The 21,905-nt window shown below is 36.1% G+C and overlaps 1 protein-coding gene across 2 annotated transcripts in view; it reads right to left on the bottom strand.

Annotated features, from left to right (window-relative positions):
• The window catches only part of LOC134839427 (calcium/calmodulin-dependent protein kinase type II delta chain-like), a 472,172-nt gene that overhangs the window by 71,145 nt on the left and 379,122 nt on the right, over window positions 1-21,905 (bottom strand). For both annotated transcript variants that reach the window (XM_063854977.1, XM_063854985.1), the window contains 2 exons: window positions 18,362-18,624; window positions 17,224-17,405 (listed from right to left, as the gene is read on the bottom strand). In XM_063854977.1, the coding sequence (XP_063711047.1) occupies window positions 17,224-17,405; window positions 18,362-18,624 (445 nt within the window). The remainder of the gene's footprint in view (window positions 1-17,223; window positions 17,406-18,361; window positions 18,625-21,905) is intronic.

The raw sequence follows: 21,905 nt of genomic DNA, 5'->3' as shown, positions 1-21,905 counted from the left end.
CTAAAAAGCAATCAATCAGTTGAGGTAGTTTGTATCACTAATCAAACGGTGGTGCATTTTAAACATCACAAAGCTGAACAAACCACGCCAATTCAAAAGTAGTAACAGCCAACCCATTTCATTACTCAATATAATAATGAGCGACATGGAGGATCACATCTCCGAATTAGACAGAAAGGCGAAAAAAATAACAACCAGAAAGTAATCAATCCGATGAATTTGTTTGCATTACTTATCAAACGGTGGTGCATTTCAAACATCAAAAACTGAACAAATCAAGACAATTGCTCAGGAGTCATAATTATGAGCAACTTGGAGCATCACTTCGTCGAACTAGACTGCTATGCAAACAAAAAATCACCTAAAAAAACAATCAATCAATTGAGGTAGTTTTTATCACTTATCAAAAGGTGGTGCATTTTAAACATCACAAAGCTGAACAAACTCCAGCAAATTCATTCGGAGTAAATGACAGCCTACTACAAAACTCAGAATAATTATGAGCAATGTGGAGGATCACATATCCGAATGAGACAGCAAAACGAATATAAAAACAACCAGAAAGTAATCAATCAGTTGAAGTTGTTTGTATCATTTATCAAACGGTGGTGCACTTTAAACATCACAAAACTGAACAAATCAAAACAATTGATCAGGAGTAAAAACTAACCCACTTCATTACTCATTAGAATAATGAGCAACATGGAGGATCACTTCGTCGAACTAGACTACAATGCAAACAAAAAATCACCTAAAAAGCAATCAATCAGTTGAGGTAGTTTGTATCACTATTCAAACGGTGGTACATTTTAAACATCACAAAGCTGAACAAATCAAGCCAATTCAAAAGGAGTAACAGCCAACCCATTTCATTACTCAATATAATAATGAGCGACATGGAGGATCACATCTCCGAATTAGACAGAAAGGCGAATAAAAAAACAACCAGAAAGTAATCAATCCGATGAAGTTGTTTGCATTACTTATCAAATGGTGGTGCATTTCAAACATCAAAAACTGAACAAATCAAGACAATTGATCAGGAGTCATAATTATGAGCAACTTGGAGCATCACTTCGTCGAACTAGACTGCAATGCAAACAAAAAATCACCTAAAAAGCAATCAATCAGTTGAGGTAGTTTGTATCACTAATCAAACGGTGGTGCATTTTAAACATCACAAAGCTGAACAAATCAAGCCCATTCAAAAGGAGTAACAGTCAACCCATTTCATTACTCAATATAATAATGAGCGACACGGAGGATCACTCCTCGAACTAGACTGCAATGCGAACAAAATCAACACCAGAAAGCAATCAATCAGATTAAGTTGTTTGTATCGCTTTCCCAACGGTGGTGCATTTTAAACATCAAAAAACTGAACGAAAGACAATTTACCAGGAGTAAAAACCAACCCACTTCGTTACTCATTAGAATAATGAGCAACGTGAAGGATCACTTTGTCGAACTAGACTGCAATGCAAATAAAAAATCACCTAAAAATCAATCAATCAGTTGAGGTAGTTTGTATCACTAATCAAACGGTGGTGCATTTTAAACATCACAAACCTGAACAAATCAAGTCCATTCAAAAGGAGTAACCGCCAACCCATTTCTTTACTCAATATAATAAGGAGCGACGTGGAGAATCACTCCTCGAACTAGACAGCAATGCGAACAAAATCAACACCAGAAAGCAATCAATCAGATTAAGTTGTTTGTTATCATTTTTCAATCAGTGGTGCATTTTAAAATTACAAAACTGAACTAAACAAGACAATTGATCAGGAGTAGAAAAAAAACAACCCACTTCATTATTCATTATAATTATGAGCAACGTGCAGCATTGCTTTTTCGAACTAGACGGCAATGCCAATAAAAGAAAACCCAAAACGGAGCCAATCAATTGAGGTAGTTTGTATCACTAATCAAACGGTGGTGCATTTTAAACATCACAAACCTGAACAAATCAAGCCTATTCAGAAGGAGTAACAGCCAACCCTTTTCTTTACTCAATATAATAATGAGCGAAATGGAGGATCACTCCTCGAACTAGACTGCAATGCAAACAAAAAATCACCTAAAAAGCAATCAATCAGTTGAGGTAGTTTGTATCACTAATCAAACGGTGGTGCATTTTAAACATCACAAAGCTGAACAAATCGAGCCCATTCAAAAGGAGTAACAGCCAACCCATTTCATTACGCAATATAATAATGAGCGACATGGGGGATCACTCCTCGAACTAGGCTGCGATGCGAACAAAATCAACACCAGAATGCAATCAATCAGATTAAGTTGTTTGTTATCACTTTTCAAATAGTGGTGCATTTCAAACATCACAAAACTGAACAAAACAAGACAATTGATCAGGAGTAGAAAAAAACAACCCACCTCATTATTGATTATAATTATGAGCAACGTGCAGCATTGCTTCTTCGAACTAGACGGCAATAACAACAAAAGAAAACCCAAAACGGAGTCAATCAATTGAGGTAGTTTGTATCACTAATCAAACGGTGGTGCATTTTAAACATCACAAACCTGAACAAATCAAGTCCATTCAAAAGGAGTAACAGCCAACCCATTTCTTTACTGATTATAATAAGGAGCGACGTGGAGGATCACTCCTCGAACTAGACTGCAATGCGAACAAAATCAACACCAGAAAGCAATCAATCAGATTAAGTTGTTTGTTATCACTTTTCAAATAGTGGTGCATTTCAAACATCACAAAACTGAACAAAACGAGACAATTGATCAGGAGTAGAAAAAAAAACAACCCACTTCATGATTCATTATAATTATGAGCAACGTGCAGCATTGCTTTTTCGAACTAGACGGCAATAACAACAAAAGAAAACCCAAAACGGAGTCAATCAATTGAGGTAGTTTGTATCACTTATCAAACGGTGGTGCAATTTAAACATCACAAACCTGAACAAATCAAGTCCATTCAAAAGGAGTAACAGCCCACCCATTTCATTACTCAATATAATAATGAGCGACATGGAGGATCACTCCTCGAACTAGGCTGCGATGCGAACAAAATCAACACCAGAATGCAATCAATCAGATTAAGTTGTTTGTTATCACTTTTCAAATAGTGGTGCATTTCAAACATCACAAAACTGAACAAAACGAGACAATTGATCAGGAGTAGAAAAAAAAACAACCCACTTCATGATTCATTATAATTATGAGCAATGTGCAGCATTGCTTTTTCGAACTAGACGGCAATGCCAATAAAAGAAAACCCAAAACGGAGCCAATCAATTGAGGTAGTTTGTATCACTAATCAAACAGTGGTGCATTCTAAACATCACAAACCTGAACAAATCAAGCCCATTCAAAAGGAGTAACAGCCAACCCATTTCTTTACTTAATATAATAATGAGCGAAATGGAGGATCACTCCTCGAACTAGACTGCAAGGCAAACAAAAAATCACCTAAAAAGCAATCGATCAGTTGAGGTAGTTTGAATCACTAATCAAACGGTGGTGCATTTTAAACATCACAAAGCTGAACAAATCGAGCCCATTCAAAAGGAGTAACAGCCAACCCATTTCATTACTCAATATAATAATGAGCGACATGGATTTCACTCCTCGAACTAGGCTGCGATGCGAACAAAATCAACACCAGAATGCAATCAATCAGATTAAGTTGTTTGTTATCACTTTTCAAATAGTGGTGCATTTCAAACATCACAAAACTGAACAAAACGAGACAATTGATCAGGAGTAGAAAAAAAAACAACCCACTTCATGATTCATTATAATTATGAGCAACGTGCAGCATTGCTTTTTCGAACTAGACGGCAATGCCAATAAAAGAAAACCCAAAACGGAGCCAATCAATTGAGGTAGTTTGTATCACTAATCAAACAGTGGTGCATTCTAAACATCACAAACCTGAACAAATCAAGCCCATTCAAAAGGAGTAACAGCCAACCCATTTCATTACTCAATATAATAATGAGCGACATGGAGGATCACATCTCCGAATTAGACAGAAAGGCGAATAAAATAACAACCAGAAAGTAATCAATCCCATGAAGTTGTTTGCATTACTTATCAAACGGTGGTGCATTTCAAACATCAAAACTGAACAAAACGAGACAATTGATCAGGAGTAGAAAAAAAAACAACCCACTTCATGATTCATTATAATTATGAGCAACGTGCAGCATTGCTTTTTCGAACTAGACGGCAATGCCAATAAAAGAAAACCCAAAACGGAGCCAATCAATTGAGGTAGTTTGTATCACTAATCAAACAGTGGTGCATTCTAAACATCACAAACCTGAACAAATCAAGCCCATTCAAAAGGAGTAACAGCCAACCCATTTCTTTACTTAATATAATAATGAGCGAAATGGAGGATCACTCCTCGAACTAGACTGCAATGCAAACAAAAAATCACCTAAAAAGCAATCGATCAGTTGAGGTAGTTTGAATCACTAATCAAACGGTGGTGCATTTTAAACATCACAAAGCTGAACAAATCGAGCCCATTCAAAAGGAGTAACAGCCAACCCATTTCATTACTCAATATAATAATGAGCGACATGGAGGATCAATCCTCGAACTAGGCTGCGATGCGAACAAAATCAACACCAGAATGCAATCAATCAGATTAAGTTGTTTGTTATCACTTTTCAAATAGTGGTGCATTTCAAACATCACAAAACTGAACAAAACGAGACAATTGATCAGGAGTAGAAAAAAAAACAACCCACTTCATGATTCATTATAATTATGAGCAACGTGCAGCATTGCTTTTTCGAACTAGACGGCAATGCCAATAAAAGAAAACCCAAAACGGAGCCAATCAATTGAGGTAGTTTGTATCACTAATCAAACAGTGGTGCATTCTAAACATCACAAACCTGAACAAATCAAGCCCATTCAAAAGGAGTAACAGCCAACCCATTTCTTTACTTAATATAATAATGAGCGAAATGGAGGATCACTCCTCGAACTAGACTGCAATGCAAACAAAAAATCACCTAAAAAGCAATCGATCAGTTGAGGTAGTTTGAATCACTAATCAAACGGTGGTGCATTTTAAACATCACAAAGCTGAACAAATCGAGCCCATTCAAAAGGAGTAACAGCCAACCCATTTCATTACTCAATATAATAATGAGCGACATGGAGGATCAATCCTCGAACTAGGCTGCGATGCGAACAAAATCAACACCAGAATGCAATCAATCAGATTAAGTTGTTTGTTATCACTTTTCAAATAGTGGTGCATTTCAAACATCACAAAACTGAACAAAACAAGACAATTGATCAGGAGTAGAAAAAAAACAACCCACCTCATTATTGATTATAATTATGAGCAACGTGCAGCATTGCTTCTTCGAACTAGACGGCAATAACAACAAAAGAAATCCCAAAACGGAGTCAATCAATTGAGGTAGTTTGTATCACTAATCAAACGGTGGTGCATTTTAAACATCACAAACCTGAACAAATCAAGCTCATTCAAAAGAAGTAACAGCCAACCCATTTCTTTACTCAATATAATAATGAGCGATATGGAGAATCACTCCTCGAACTAGACTGCAAAGCGAACAAAATCAACACCAGAAAGCAATCAATCAGATTAAGTTGTTTGTTATCACTTTTCAAATAGTGGTGCATTTTAAACATCATAAAACTGAACAAAACAAGACAATTGATCAGGAGTAGAAAAAAAACAACCCACTTCATTATTCATTATAATAATGAGCAACGTGCAGCATTGCTTCTTCGAACTAGGCGGCAACAACAATAAAAGAAAACCCAAAACGGAGTCAATCAATTGAGGTAGTTTGTATCACTAATCAAAAGGTGGTGCATTTTAAACATCACAAACCTGAACAAATCAAGCCCATTCAAAAGAAGTAACAGCCAACCCATTTCTTTACTCAATATAATAATGAGCGACATGGAGGATCAATCCTCGAACTAGACTGCAATGGGAACAAAATCAACACCAGAAAGCAATCAATCAGATTAAGTTGTTTGTTATCACTTTTCAAATAGTGGTGCATTTTAAACATCATAAAACTGAACAAAACAAGACAATTGATCAGGAGTAGAAAAACAACCCACTTCATTATTCATTATAATTATGAGCAACGTGCAGCATTGCTTCTTCGAACTAGACGGCAATAACAATAAAAGAAAACCAAAAACGGAGTCAATCAATTGAGGTAGTTTGTATCACTAATCAAACAGAGGTGCATTTTAAACACCACAAACCTGAACAAATCAAGCCTATTCAAAAGGAGTAACAGCCAACCCATTTCTTTACTCAATATAATAATGAGCGAAATGGAGGATCACTCCTCGAACTAGACTGCAATGCGAACAAAATCAACACCAGAAAGCAATCAATCAGATTAAGTTGTTCAATATCACTTTTAAAACAGTGGTGCATTTTAAACATCACTAAACTGAACAAAAAAAGACAATTGATCAGGAGTAGAAAAAAAACAACCATTATAATGAGCAACCTGGAGGATCACTTTGTCGAATGCAAATTAAAAAAAAAAACACCTAAAAAGCAATCAATCAATTGAGATTACTTGTATCACTAATCAAAAGGTGGTGCATTTTAAACATCACAAACCTGAACAAATCAAGCCCATTCAAAAGAAGTAACAGCCAACCCATTTCTTTACTCAATATAATAATGAGCGACATGGAGGATCAATCCTCGAACTAGACTGCAATGGGAACAAAATCAACACCAGAAAGCAATCAATCAGATTAAGTTGTTTGTTATCACTTTTCAAATAGTGGTGCATTTTAAACATCATAAAACTGAACAAAACAAGACAATTGATCAGGAGTAGAAAAACAACCCACTTCATTATTCATTATAATTATGAGCAACGTGCAGCATTGCTTCTTCGAACTAGACGGCAATAACAATAAAAGAAAACCAAAAACGGAGTCAATCAATTGAGGTAGTTTGTATCACTAATCAAACAGAGGTGCATTTTAAACATCACAAACCTGAACAAATCAAGCCTATTCAAAAGGAGTAACAGCCAACCCATTTCTTTACTCAATATAATAATGAGCGAAATGGAGGATCACTCCTCGAACTAGACTGCAATGCGAACAAAATCAACACCAGAAAGCAATCAATCAGATTAAGTTGTTCAATATCACTTTTAAAACAGTGGTGCATTTTAAACATCACTAAACTGAACAAAAAAAGACAATTGATCAGGAGTAGAAAAAAAACAACCATTATAATGAGCAACCTGGAGGATCACTTTGTCGAATGCAAATTAAAAAAAAACACCTAAAAAGCAATCAATCAATTGAGATTACTTGTATCACTAATCAAACGGTGGTGCATTTTGAACATCAAAGAACTGAACAAATCAAGCCATTTCATCCTGTGTAAATTCCAGCCCTCTTTGATATTCATTATAATTATGCGCAACGTGGAGCATCACTTCTTCGAACTAGACGGCGATGCGAATCAAAAATCACCCGAGAAAAACCAATCAAATGAGGTTTTTTGTATCACTAGTCCAAAGGAGGTGCAATTAGACGGCAATAACAACAAAAGAAATCCCGAAACGGAGTCAATCAATTGAGGTAGTTTGTATCACTAATCAAACGGTGGTGCATTTTAAACATCACAAACCTGAACAAATCAAGCTCATTCAAAAGAAGTAACAGCCAACCCATTTCTTTACTCAATATAATAATGAGCGATATGGAGAATCACTCCTCGAACTAGACTGCAAAGCGAACAAAATCAACACCAGAAAGCAATCAATCAGATTAAGTTGTTTGTTATCACTTTTCAAATAGTGGTGCATTTTAAACATCATAAAACTGAACAAAACAAGACAATTGATCAGGAGTAGAAAAAAAACAACCCACTTCATTATTCATTATAATAATGAGCAACGTGCAGCATTGCTTCTTCGAACTAGGCGGCAAAAACAATAAAAGAAAACCCAAAACGGAGTCAATTAATTGAGGTAGTTTGTATCACTAATCAAAAGGTGGTGCATTTTAAACATCACAAACCTGAACAAATCAAGCCCATTCAAAAGAAGTAACAGCCAACCCATTTCTTTACTCAATATAATAATGAGCGACATGGAGGATCAATCCTCGAACTAGACTGCAATGGGAACAAAATCAACACCAGAAAGCAATCAATCAGATTAAGTTGTTTGTTATCACTTTTCAAATAGTGGTGCATTTTAAACATCATAAAACTGAACAAAACAAGACAATTGATCAGGAGTAGAAAAAAAACAACCCACTTCATTATTCATTATAATAATGAGCAACGTGCAGCATTGCTTCTTCGAACTAGGCGGCAACAACAATAAAAGAAAACCCAAAACGGAGTCAATCAATTGAGGTAGTTTGTATCACTAATCAAAAGGTGGTGCATTTTAAACATCACAAACCTGAACAAATCAAGCCCATTCAAAAGAAGTAACAGCCAACCCATTTCTTTACTCAATATAATAATGAGCGACATGGAGGATCAATCCTCGAACTAGACTGCAATGGGAACAAAATCAACACCAGAAAGCAATCAATCAGATTAAGTTGTTTGTTATCACTTTTCAAATAGTGGTGCATTTTAAACATCATAAAACTGAACAAAACAAGACAATTGATCAGGAGTAGAAAAACAACCCACTTCATTATTCATTATAATTATGAGCAACGTGCAGCATTGCTTCTTCGAACTAGACGGCAATAACAATAAAAGAAAACCAAAAACGGAGTCAATCAATTGAGGTAGTTTGTATCACTAATCAAACAGAGGTGCATTTTAAACATCACAAACCTGAACAAATCAAGCCTATTCAAAAGGAGTAACAGCCAACCCATTTCTTTACTCAATATAATAATGAGCGAAATGGAGGATCACTCCTCGAACTAGACTGCAATGCGAACAAAATCAACACCAGAAAGCAATCAATCAGATTAAGTTGTTCAATATCACTTTTAAAACAGTGGTGCATTTTAAACATCACTAAACTGAACAAAAAAAGACAATTGATCAGGAGTAGAAAAAAAACAACCATTATAATGAGCAACCTGGAGGATCACTTTGTCGAATGCAAATTAAAAAAAAACACCTAAAAAGCAATCAATCAATTGAGATTACTTGTATCACTAATCAAACGGTGGTGCATTTTGAACATCAAAGAACTGAACAAATCAAGCCATTTCATCCTGTGTAAATTCCAGCCCTCTTTGATATTCATTATAATTATGCGCAACGTGGAGCATCACTTCTTCGAACTAGACGGCGATGCGAATCAAAAATCACCCGAGAAAAACCAATCAAATGAGGTTTTTTGTATCACTAGTCCAAAGGAGGTGCAATTAAAAAACCAACCCAATGACCTTTACCCCAATTCAAAACTCATTATCATCAAGATCCATGTTCAACATCACTTCATCATAAAAGACCGCAATGCAAAAAAAATTTCGATCTGCCGAATCATCCAATGAGATTAGGTTTAATGGATCACATATCAAAGGGTGGTGCATTTTAAACATCACAAAACTGAAGAAACCGAGCCAATTCATCAGGAGAAAAAACCAACCCACTTCAGTACTCATTATAATGAGCAAAGTGGAGGATCACTTTGTCGAACTAGACTGCAATGCAAATATAAAAAATCACCTAAAAATCAATCAATCAGTTGAGGTTAATTGTAATTGTATCACTAATCAAACGGTGTTGCATTTTGAACATCACAGAACTGAAAAAATCAAGCCATTTCATCCTGTGTAAATTCTAGTCCTCTTTCGTATTCATTATAATTATGAGCAACGTGGAGCATCACTTCTTCGAACTAGACGGCGATGCGAATCAAAAATCACACAGGAATAACCAATCAGTTGAGGTTTTTGTATCACTTATTCAACGGTGATGCAATTAAAACAAACCAACCCAATGATTGACAACCCAATTCAAAACTTATTATCAACAAAATCCAGGTTCAACATCGCTTCATCAAAAAAGATCGCAATGCAAAAAAAACTTCGATCTGCCGAATCATTCAATAAGATGAGGTTTTTTAAATAATTAATCAAAGGGTGGTGCAATTAAAACATCACAAAAACGAACAAATCAAGCCAAATCATCACGAGTAAAACCAACCCAATTCAGTACTCATTATAATGAGCAACGTAGCGGTCACTTTGTCGAACTAGACTGCATTTCAAAATAAAAAAATCACCTAAAAAGCAATCAATCAGTTGAGGTTAATTGTATCACTAATCAAACGGTGGTGAATTTTGAGCATCACAGACCTGAACAAATCAAGCCATTCCATCCTGTGTAAATTCCAGCCCTCTTTAATATTCATTATAATTTTGAGCAACGTGGAGCATCACTTCGTCGAACTAGACTGCAATGCAAATAAAAAAATCAAGCAATCAATCAGTAGAGGTAGTTTGTTTCACTAATCAAACGGTGGTGCATTTTAAACATCACAAAGCTGAACAAAATCCAGCGCATTCATCCGGAGTAAATACCAGCCTACTACAAAACTCAATATAATTATTAGCAACGTGGAGGATCACATCTCCGAATAAGACAGCAGGGCGAACAAAATAACAACCAGAAAGTAATCAATCAGATGAAGTTGTTTGTATCAATTATCAAACGGTGGTGCACTTTAAACATCACAAAACTAATTAAATCAAGACAATTGATCAGGAGTAAAAACTAACCCACTTCATTACTCATTAGAATAATGAGCAACGTGGAGGACCACTTCGTCGAACTAGAATGCAAAACAATCTAATAAACACCTAAAAAGCAATCAATCAGTTGAGGTAGTTTATATCACTAATCAAACGGTGGTGCATATTTAGCATCACAAAGCTGAACAAATCAAGCCCATTCAAAAGGAGTAACAGCCAACCCATTTCCTTACTAAATATAAAAATGAGCAACGTGGAGGATCACTTCGTCGAATTAGACCGCAATGCAAATAAAAAATCACCTAAAAAGCAATCAATCAGTGGAGGTAGTTTGTATCACTCATCAAACGACGGTGCATTTTAAACATCAAGCTGAACAAATCAAGCCCATTCAAAAGGAGTAACAGCAAACCCACTTCATTACTCATTATGATAATGAGCGACATGGAGGATCACTTCTTCGAACTAGACTGCAATGCGAACAAAATCTACACCAGAATGCAATCAATTGGATTAAGTTGTTTGTATCACTTTTCAAACGGTGGTGCATTTTAAACATCACAAAACTGAACAAAACAAGACAATTGATCAGGAGTAGAAAAAAAACAACCCACTTCATTAGTCATTTTAATTATGAGCAACGTGCAGCATTGCTTCTTCGAACTAGACTGCAATGCCAATAAAAGAAAACCCAAAAAGCAGTCAATCAACTGACGTAGTTTGTACGTCTAATCAAACGGTGGTGCATTTTAAACATCACAAAGCCGAACAAAATCCAGCACATTCATCCGGAGTAAATACCAGCCTGCTACAAAACTCATTATAATTATGAGCAACGTGGAGGATCATTTCGCGGAATTAGACAGAAAGGGGAATAAAATAACAACCAGAAAGTAATCAATCCGATGAAGTTGTTTGTATTACTTATCAAACGGTGGTGCATTTCAAACATCACAAAATTGAACAAATCAAGACAATTGATCAGGAGTTATAATTATGAGCAACTTGGAGCATCACTTCTTCGACCTAGACGGCGATGCGAATCAAAAATCACCCGAGAATAACCAACCAGTTGAGGTTTTTTGTATCACTAATCCAACGGTGATGCAATTAAAACAAACCGACCCAATGATTCACACCCCAATTCAAATCTTTTTATCATCAAGATCCATGTTCAACATCCCCCCATCAAAAAAGACCGCAATGCAAAAAAAACTTCGATCTGCCGAATCATCCAATGAGATGAGGTTTTTTAAATAATTAATCAAAGAGTGGTGCAATTAAAACATCACAAAAATGAACAAATCAAGCCAAATCATCACGAGTAAAAACCAACCTACTTCAGTACTCATTATAATGAGCAACGTAGCGGTCACTTTGTCGAACTAGACTGCATTTCAAAATAAAAAAATCACCTAAAAAGCAATCAATCAGTTGAGGTTAATTGTATCACTAATCAAACGGTGGTGAATTTTGAGCATCACAGACCTGAACAAATCAAGCCATTCCATCCTGTGTAAATTCCAGCCCTCTTTAATATTCATTATAATTATGAGCAACGTGGAGCATCACTTCGTCGAAATAGACTGCAATGCAAATCAAAAAATCAAGCCATCAATCAGTGGAGGTAGTTTGTATCACTAATCAAACGGTGGTGCATTTTAAACATCACAAAGGTGAACAAAATCCAGCGCATTCATCCGGAGTAAATACCAGCCTACTACAAAACTCATTATAATTATTAGCAACGTGGAGGATCACATCTCCGAATAAGACAGCAGGGCGAACAAAATAACAACCAGAAAGTAATCAATCAGATGAAGTTGTTTGTATCAATTATCAAACGGTGGTGCACTTTAAACATCACAAAACTAATTAAATCAAGACAATTGATCAGGAGTAAAAACTAACCCACTTCATTACTCATTAGAATAATGAGCAACGTGGAGGACCACTTCGTCGAACTAGAATGCAAAACAATCTAATAAACACCTAAAAAGCAATCAATCAGTTGAGGTAGTTTATATCACTAATCAAACGGTGGTGCATATTTAGCATCACAAAGCTGAACAAATCAAGCCCATTCAAAAGGAGTAACAGCCAACCCATTTCCTTACTAAATATAAAAATGAGCAACGTGGAGGATCACTTCGTCGAATTAGACCGCAATGCAAAAAAAAATCACCTAAAAAGCAATCAATCAGTTGAGGTAGTTTGTATCACTCATCAAACGACGGTGCATTTTAAACATCAAGCTGAACAAATCAAGCACATTCAAAAGGAGTAACAGCAAACCCACTTCATTACTCATTATGATAATGAGCGACATGGAGGATCACTTCTTCGAACTAGACTGCAATGCGAACAAAATCTACACCAGAATGCAATCAATTGGATTAAGTTGTCACTTTTCAAACGGTGGTGCATTTTAAACATCACAAAACTGAACAAAACAAGACAATTGATCAGGAGTAGAAAAAAAACAACCCACTTCATTATTCATTTTAATTATGAGCAACGTGCAGCATTGCTTCTTCGAGCTAGACTGCAATGCCAATAAAAGAAAACCCAAAAAGCAGTCAATCAACTGACGTAGTTTGTATCACTTATCAAACGGTGGTGCATTTTAAACATCACAAAGCTGAACAAACTCCAGCAAATTCATTCGGAGTAAATGACAGCCTTCTACAAAACTCATCATAATTATGAGCAGCGTGGAGGATCACATCTCCGAATGAGACAGAAAGGGGAATAAAATAACAACCAGAAAGTAATCAATCCGATGAAGTTGTTTGTATTACTTATCAAACGGTGGTGCATTTCAAACATCACAAAATTGAACAAATCAAGACAATTGATCAGGAGTTATAATTATGAGCAATTTGGAGCATCACTTCTTCGACCTAGACGGCGATGCGAATCAAAAATCACCCGAGAATAACCAACCAGTTGAGGTTTTTTGTATCACTAATCCAACGGTGATGCAATTAAAACAAACCGACCCAATGATTCACACCCCAATTCAAATCTTATTATCATCAAGATCCATGTTCAACATCGCCCATCAAAAAAGACCGCAATGCAAAAAAAACTTCGATCTGCCAAATCATCCAATGAGATGAGGTTTTTTAAATAATTAATCAAAGGGTGGTGCAATTAAAACATCACAAAAATGAACAAATCAAGCCAAATCATCACGAGTAAAAACCAACCCACTTCAGTACTCATTATAATGAGCAACGTAGCGGTCACTTTGTCGAACTAGACTGCATTTCAAAATAAAAAAATCACCTAAAAAGCAATCAATCAGTTGAGGTTAATTGTATCACTAATCAAACGGTGGTGAATTTGAGCCTCACAGACCTGAACAAATCAAGCCATTCCATCCTGTGTAAATTCCAGCCCTCTTTAATATTCATTATAATTATGAGCAACGTGGAGCATCACTTCGTCGAACTAGACTGCAATGCAAATCAAAAAATCAAGCAATCAATCAGTAGAGGTTGTTTGTTTCACTAATCAAACGGTGGTGCATTTTAAACATCGCAAAGGTGAACAAAATCCAGCGCATTCAACCGGAGTAAATACCAGCCTACTACAAAACTCATTATAATTATTAGCAACGTGGAGAATCACATCTCCGAATTAGACAGCAGGGCGAACAAAATAACAACCAGAAAGTAATCAATGAGATGAAGTTGTTTGTATCAATTATCAAACGGTGGTGCACTTTAAACATCACAAAACTAATTAAATCAAGACAATTGATCAGGAGTAAAAACTAACCCACTTCATTACTCATTAGAATAATGAGCAACGTGGAGGACCACTTCGTCGAACTAGAATGCAAAACAATCTAATAAACACCTAAAAAGCAATCAATCAGTTGAGGTAGTTTGTATCACTAATCAAACGGTGGTGCATTTTAAACATCACAAAGCTGAACAAACTCCAGCAAATTCATTCGGAGTAAAGGACAGCCTACCACAAAACTCATTATACTCATCCGATGAAGTTGTTTGTATTACTTATCAAACGGTGGTGCATTTCAAACATCACAAAATTGAACAAATCAAGACAATTGATCAGGAGTTATAATTATGAGCAACTTGGAGCATCACTTCTTCGACCTAGACGGCGATGCGAATCAAAAATCACCCGAGAATTACCAACCAGTTGAGGTTTTTTGTATCACTAATCCAACGGTGATGCAATTAAAACAAACCGACCCAATGATTCACACCCCAATTCAAATCTTATTATCATCAAGATCCATGTTCAACATCGCCCCATCAAAAAAGACCGCAATGCAAAAAAAACTTCGATCTGCCGAATCATCCAATGAGATGAGGTTTTTTAAATAATTTATCAAAGGGTGGTGCAATTAAAACATCACAAAAATGAACAAATCAAGCCAAATCATCACGAGTAAAAACCAACCTACTTCAGTACTCATTATAATGAGCAACGTAGCGGTCACTTTGTCGAACTAGACTGCATTTCAAAATAAAAAAATCACCTAAAAAGCAATCAATCAGTTGAGGTTAATTGTATCACTAAAAAACGGCGGTGAAATTAAAACGGCAGAAATCCCGAACAAATCTAATTGAACACAGAGGTGAAGCTGAGCTCCGCACCATTTCCCATACAACTAAATCTATCAAAATGAATAAAGATGGTTTTACAAAAACATGCCCAAACAAAGAATGCAAAATCAGCATCGGAAAAAACTAAATGAGCGGTAGCAAAGCTAAAACTTGAAAAAATAAATCTTCCTTCCCTCCGAACACACACACACACACACACACGCACACACACACGCATGTATAAGAAAGCACCAACTGTGTAAATTTATTTTTATTCAAAATCCGGCAATTCAAGCAGACATATTTTTCAAAAGAATATTTCTCGTTTGAAGAAAAAAACAGTTTTGTCAGATTCGAACCCAGGAGCTTTGCCGTCCCAGGCGTTTTCGTTACCTCAAGACCAAGTGTGCAGGAGGCGCAAAAAAAAATTGAATTTATTATGAGCTGAACCTATATTTATCAGATCTAATTTTTGACCAATCTGCGAACAAAGTCAGTTACAGGAAAAAGTCCTGATTGCATTACCCTTGCTTATCGCTAAGGTAAATATAATTAAAATCAAGGTGATGCATGACTTCATCAGCGTGATTACTGCGATGCAAATGCGGTTTTGAGCTGCCCAATTAATCAATCAGAGAAGGTTGTTATTATTACTATTCTAACGATGGTGCTGTTCAAAGATCACAAAAACTGAACATCACAGAAACTCAGCAAAATCAACTCATCCTGAGTGAAAGACACTCCACTTCAAAACTCATTATCATCAAGGTCATCGTTGAGCATCGCTTCATCAAAAAAATCCGCAATGCGAATGAAACTTCGATCTGCCGAATCATCCAATGAGATGAGGTTTTTGTATCACTGATCAAGCTGGGTGCATTTGAAATATCAGAAATCCCGAACAAATTTAATCAAACACAGAGGCGAAGCTGAGTGCCTCACAATTTCTCATTCAAGTAGATCTATCAAAATGAATAAAGATGGCTGTGAAAAAAAAACATGCCCAAACATTGAATGCAAAATCAGCTCGTCGGAAAAAAACTAAATGAGCGGTAACAAAGCTGATAATTTTTTCAAAAAATCTTCCTTCCCCTCCGATCACACACACACACACATGTAAAAATGCATCAACTGTGTTCACTTATTGTAAATCAACTGTCAACGCACATGCTATCAAATAGTCAATTCAGCCTCCTACGGTAATGGTACAGTTTCAGCAGTATTATTTGCGACTTCGGTGTGAAAAAAGTAGCCTTCTACGTTCATTGGCTTTCATTCAAAAATTGGTCCAAAAAAGCGTCACAAAAACTAATAAATCTGAATGCAAAAGAAAACTAAATGCAAAAGAAAACGATATATTTGCTTTAGTGGTTTGAGAAAAAATCAACTGCTCCTGTAACACATGCATTCGTTAGTATAAATAATTACAATTACTCCACAATAATTAAGATAAGACAAGTGCTGCTACTAAAACTTTCAAGTGCTGTAGTTTTTCGAGCTTATTTTAATTGAGACTGAAAAACGGCACTGCGGAAACACTGAAAAGCGGAATAAATATTTCTTGAATATCCTTAATTTAAAAATAGCGCATAAAAGTGACACGAGAAAAGAACCAATGGCACAGAAATCGGTCGGCATTGTTAGCGAGGCACTTTTCTGCTCTCGAGTCTCAAAGAGGGCAACTGGTCAAACTATTCAAAATCTGATAAGTCAAACAACCCTCCCCAAAACGTATGCATTCGTATGAATATCAGACAACCTTGTAAAAGCGCAGGTAGCTCTATTAAATTGTCTCTTTTCTTCATCAACGTTGTTGTTTTGTTGAGTTTAAGTAGGTTGTGCAGTGTATTTAAGAAATAAAGCATTTGAGCCAAGCCTGTTGGAAAAAAGAAACATCAGACTGCTTTTCCTAGTATCTACTCACTTGTCCTTCTGATGTGAGTGTCTGTGTTAATCTGGTGTAGGCTATCACTGCGCCATCTTCGCCCATTACATGTACATGTGGCTTCATTACATAACTAGTGCACTTGCTGTAGTTTCCATAACCCATTCCAGGCCCATTGTCAAAATAAAATCTGTGGAAGTCTAATCCTTCTACTAAATGACCTGAAACAGAATGCGTCTAAAATCCAGAAACGGTACTCACGATGAAACCTTGATCTTAATAAAAAACATATTGTGAGTTCTTTTAAGCAGCATCTTTGCATTAAACTGTAATCAATTGATCATTTTAGTTTCAAAAAAGTTTTAAAGAACAAAATTGACTTCCCCAGTTTTAACAGTAACCATCAACATGATCAGACAGAGAGGCGAAGCTGCGATTCTCAAAAACTAGCGAGAAAACAACAAAGAAGCAGCTCAATACAGTGGAAAACAAAACAGCAAAAGTTTTTATTTTCGAGGCTTATTTTTTCTGTTTTGTTTTGCGCTGATTCGAGGACATGAGACTCTAAATCTCCTTGTGTTCGGATCGAATCCGCCACAGCAAAAGTTTTAATTTTCGAGGCTTATTTTTTCTGTGGCGGATTCGATCCGACCACCAGGAGATTTAGAGTCTCGTGTCCTCGAATCAGCGCCACGGTCCCTTAAAAATTTAATAAAGCTAGCCACAGATAAAGCAGATAGATATACTAATCAATTGCCAATGCGATGCGGCAAAAAAAGGAACCAAATACAAATAGACACAATTTTGCAAGTAATACTTTCGAATAAAACGAGCTGAAGGCATCCACACTAGCTTTGCATGTCAAAAACTGGAAAGCATAAAGTCAAATTATGTATAAATTATGCATCTAAAAAAATTTGAGCTATTTTGAGCTGGAAAATTTCTGAAATCGAGTTATTATTGTACTTTTAAAAAAAAAATTTCGGTTCATTTGATGAATTAAAAATATATTAACTGTGTTAACTTATTAGTAATCGAACTTCAAAGCACGTGCTATCGAAAAGCGTGCAACTTCAGATGGAAAACTTCAATATTTGCGGCCTACTATAACAACGACTCGCAAGTGAAGTTTTTTAGCATATATTTTTTGAGTTCTAAATTCGTCCTTTCAACATACCTAATGTCTCGGGCTCAAAAGTAGTGACACCTGGGTCACAGAATCTGCTGTAGAGGTCGAATCTGTTAGTGTCAAATGCTTCCAGCAGTCCCTCAGTTAGCTTCAGTATCTCTAGTTTCCTGCCGCTCAGTGCTGCCGAGGAGGACAAGTCACCCATGGCCAGAGGGGACACCAGGGTGCCCTGAGACTTGGGGTGCTGATCTCTGTTCGTAACAGCCCCTTGCACCGCCCCAAACACATTGCTTATACTCATTGCAGCCACACTGTCAAAAAATACACATTTTAGGTGAACAATACACATTTTACGAGTTTCTTTCATTTTTCACCATAACTTTTTTATACCTCAGTGTCACATACACTTCAAAACTGGTCCCTGTAAATTACATTTAATTAAAACGCAAGGCTTCTTCCTGATTCCCACTCCTGCAACATTTGATTATCCAAGCCCTGCCGTTATCTTGATATAATTAAATTCAGCACGATCAATAAAGAGCCCATAGACCCATTTGCTGTTCGTGCCTCAAAAATATTATCACGCATTCAGCCATAAAACTACACAGAGGCCAAGCGCAGCTTAGTACCACTTGCGATACAGCACAATAAAACAAACATAGTTAAAAAATGTTGAAAAAAAAACTAGTAAACCAAAACTTTCGTATGCCTCGATAAAATATAACTAGGGGTCCAGATAAATCTGGAGGCACCTGCTTGATACTTTTTGAAAATTTGCGGTATGAAATTGGTGACTTCGAAAACAGCATTTTGCACAAAAACCTTGATTGTATCTACTAACTAAAAGACAAGATTTAAAACACTATGAAATATTGGAATTTCCCGAAGACTAAAAATTTTTCTGACAAAAATTTAAGGAGTCGCCCCTTCTGTAGAAAAAATGCTCGCAATCGGTTTTTTCGATTGAACCCTCCATCTCAGATTTGGTTGAGTAGCTTTCCGAAACAAATAATTTTTTTTTCAGTTAAAGTATGCCGAGGCCGATTCAGCAGAGGATTAGCAAAATTGGGCTTTCCGATTGACCACTTAACCTCAGAAATGGTAGTTTTCGAGAACAAAACTATGACTTTTTTGGAGCCAATTAATTTTTTCGCAGAAAAAATGAGTTCATCCATTTAAAAAGTTAGGCTTTCTACAACCTGTTGTTTCAATTTCACCATTGATACCATATTTGCCAATATAGTTGAGACATACCAGAAAGTTTCCAAAAAAAAAACGTTCAAAATATCAGAAATTTGACTTTTCAGAGAACCCTAGCTCTTCATATGAAAAAATGTGGGCGTAGCTGCTGATGCAGAAAAAATTCACGCTATGAGCATAATTTTTGAGAAAAGTCAAAACGTTTTCAAAAACGGTCTAAAACTTTCCGAAGTCAATAACTGTTTGTTTCAAAAAAAATTAGGCGTAGTCGAGTATGCAAAAGAACTTACCACAACCCATGCTTTGCATTGACTTAAAAATCTACACAGAGGTGAAGCGGAGCTTTGCACCACTCGCGGTATACCACAAACATACAAAATATAATTCGAAAAAAAAATAAATGAAAAATGTTTAAAAAAACCTAGGTGGACCAAAATGGTCGAACGTCTTGATAAAATATAAATAGGGGCTAAAGCAGCAGGTAGCTGTTTGTTTTTTTTTGAATTTGTTATACTGATGCTGGATGAAATGGTAAACTTCAAAAATTGGACTTTGCCCAAAACCATGGTTATTACTATACTACAATAAGTGAGAATCGTGAAAATTTTCGAGATAATGCAACCTTCCCAAATACGTAAAATGTTTCTTACAAAATTTACAAAAAATAGAAGTCGGTGCTTCTAAAGGAAAAATTTTAGCAACCGATTCTTTAGTTGAAGATTTCATCTGAGCCTTGTCTCTCAGAAAATCAAAAAATTTCTACAAAAACGGCCACAAAAAAAACCATAATATTTCCTACAACAAGAAAAATGTGACCACTTAAGCAGAGAAGATTCCCAAAACTGGATACCTCAAATAAAGCCGAACATTTCTAATTAGTGGCAGGGTAGTTTTAGAGAAAAGTCAAAAAGTTTCCAAGAAACTCAATAAATCAAAAATTTGACTTTTCGCGAATCATACCTTTTGTGTAAAATTTTTGTAGAATTATTTTGCACTGCTGCTTATGCAGAGGAGATTTACACAATTTGTTTCGATTGAACGCAAAAATTTTCTGAGGGTAGTTTTTGAGAAAATTCAAACAGTTTCAAAAAACTAAACTATTTCTATAACTAATTATTGTCTTTTCCAAGGGCCATAACTATCATTTAACACTAAAATGGGCGTGGTCGATTATACAGGGGAGCTTCCTATCATACTTTGGATCGAACTTACACAAAACCTCGGAACTGTAAGAGTAGTTTCCGTGAAAAGTATAAAAAACCAAAAAACAGTCAAAAAGCGAAAATTAGACATTTACGAGGGGCATAAATTTATGTATACCAAATTTTGCATTGCCGCATATTCAGAAGAGCAGTTATAAACAGTTCTTCGGATTGAAACCAAATCTCAAAATTGGGCGAGTCGATTTCGAGAAAAATCAAAAAGAAAAAAACGGTGAAAAAAACAAACATTTGACTACAGTTACAAAAAATGGATGTAGCCACTGATACAGGGGAGCTTCACATAGTTTGTTCTATTCATTGAACCTAAATCTCAGATTTGAGAGGATACATTTTCATAAAACAAGAATCGAAAAAAATGGGTCAAAAATTCTCCCCATAGACATTTTCAAAGGCTGTAGAGAGAGCGGTAGAGTAAAAAAGAGATTAGGGGAGTATGCGAGCACAGCGGAGAGTAGACGGTCTTTCCATTGATGTCACTTTTTTTGAAGATCATTAGAATAGTTTAAGAAAAACAAAAACTTTGCGAAAAAAACAATTTTTCAAAGCATCTAAAAAAAACCAATCCCATCCATTTGCATTTGAAAACCATCCCGAGCAAGACATTTGATTTTTAAATTAGCATTGGAACAAAACTTCCGATGCGTAAACAAAGCTGACAATCTCTAAAAAGAACCCAGTTGAGCCAAAAGAAATTTTATAAAAACTTTTTAAAATAAGTTTGATCAGAATTCAAACATGAATATCATCTCCTAAGCTAAAAAAGATAAACACCTGCGATTTTCAGCGGTACCACTTATTTTATCAGTGGTTTCGAATAGGATCACGATGAACAACACTTCCAACTAACATAATACTTGCTTACAGCTAGTAGCGGATTTAGGGGGGGGCGGGACGGGAGGGCACGCCTCTCCCTAGGAATTCGACCCCCGCCGACCCCAAGTGTCCCCCTTTGAATTATTTTGAGATATCCATTTTTGGCTGACACACCTTGAAAATTTACTGAAGGCGCCTTTGGCGCCAATCTATACTAATTTTGAGGGCGGAGCGCGCGCCGAAAAAACGCGATTTTTTGGTCGAAATTTTTCAAAAAGTGCCTAAAAATACATTTTTTGGCCTTTTTCAAAAATTTGCCTACGGCGCAGAAAGTTTCGTCAAATTAGAGTCTTTAT

The sequence above is a fragment of the Symsagittifera roscoffensis genome, chromosome 1 (assembly GCF_963678635.1).
Source record: "Symsagittifera roscoffensis chromosome 1, txSymRosc1.1, whole genome shotgun sequence".
Lineage (NCBI taxonomy): Eukaryota > Metazoa > Xenacoelomorpha > Acoela > Convolutidae > Symsagittifera > Symsagittifera roscoffensis.
Note: the sequence above shows the minus strand (reverse complement) of the source record. Positions and strands in the feature narration are given on the sequence as shown.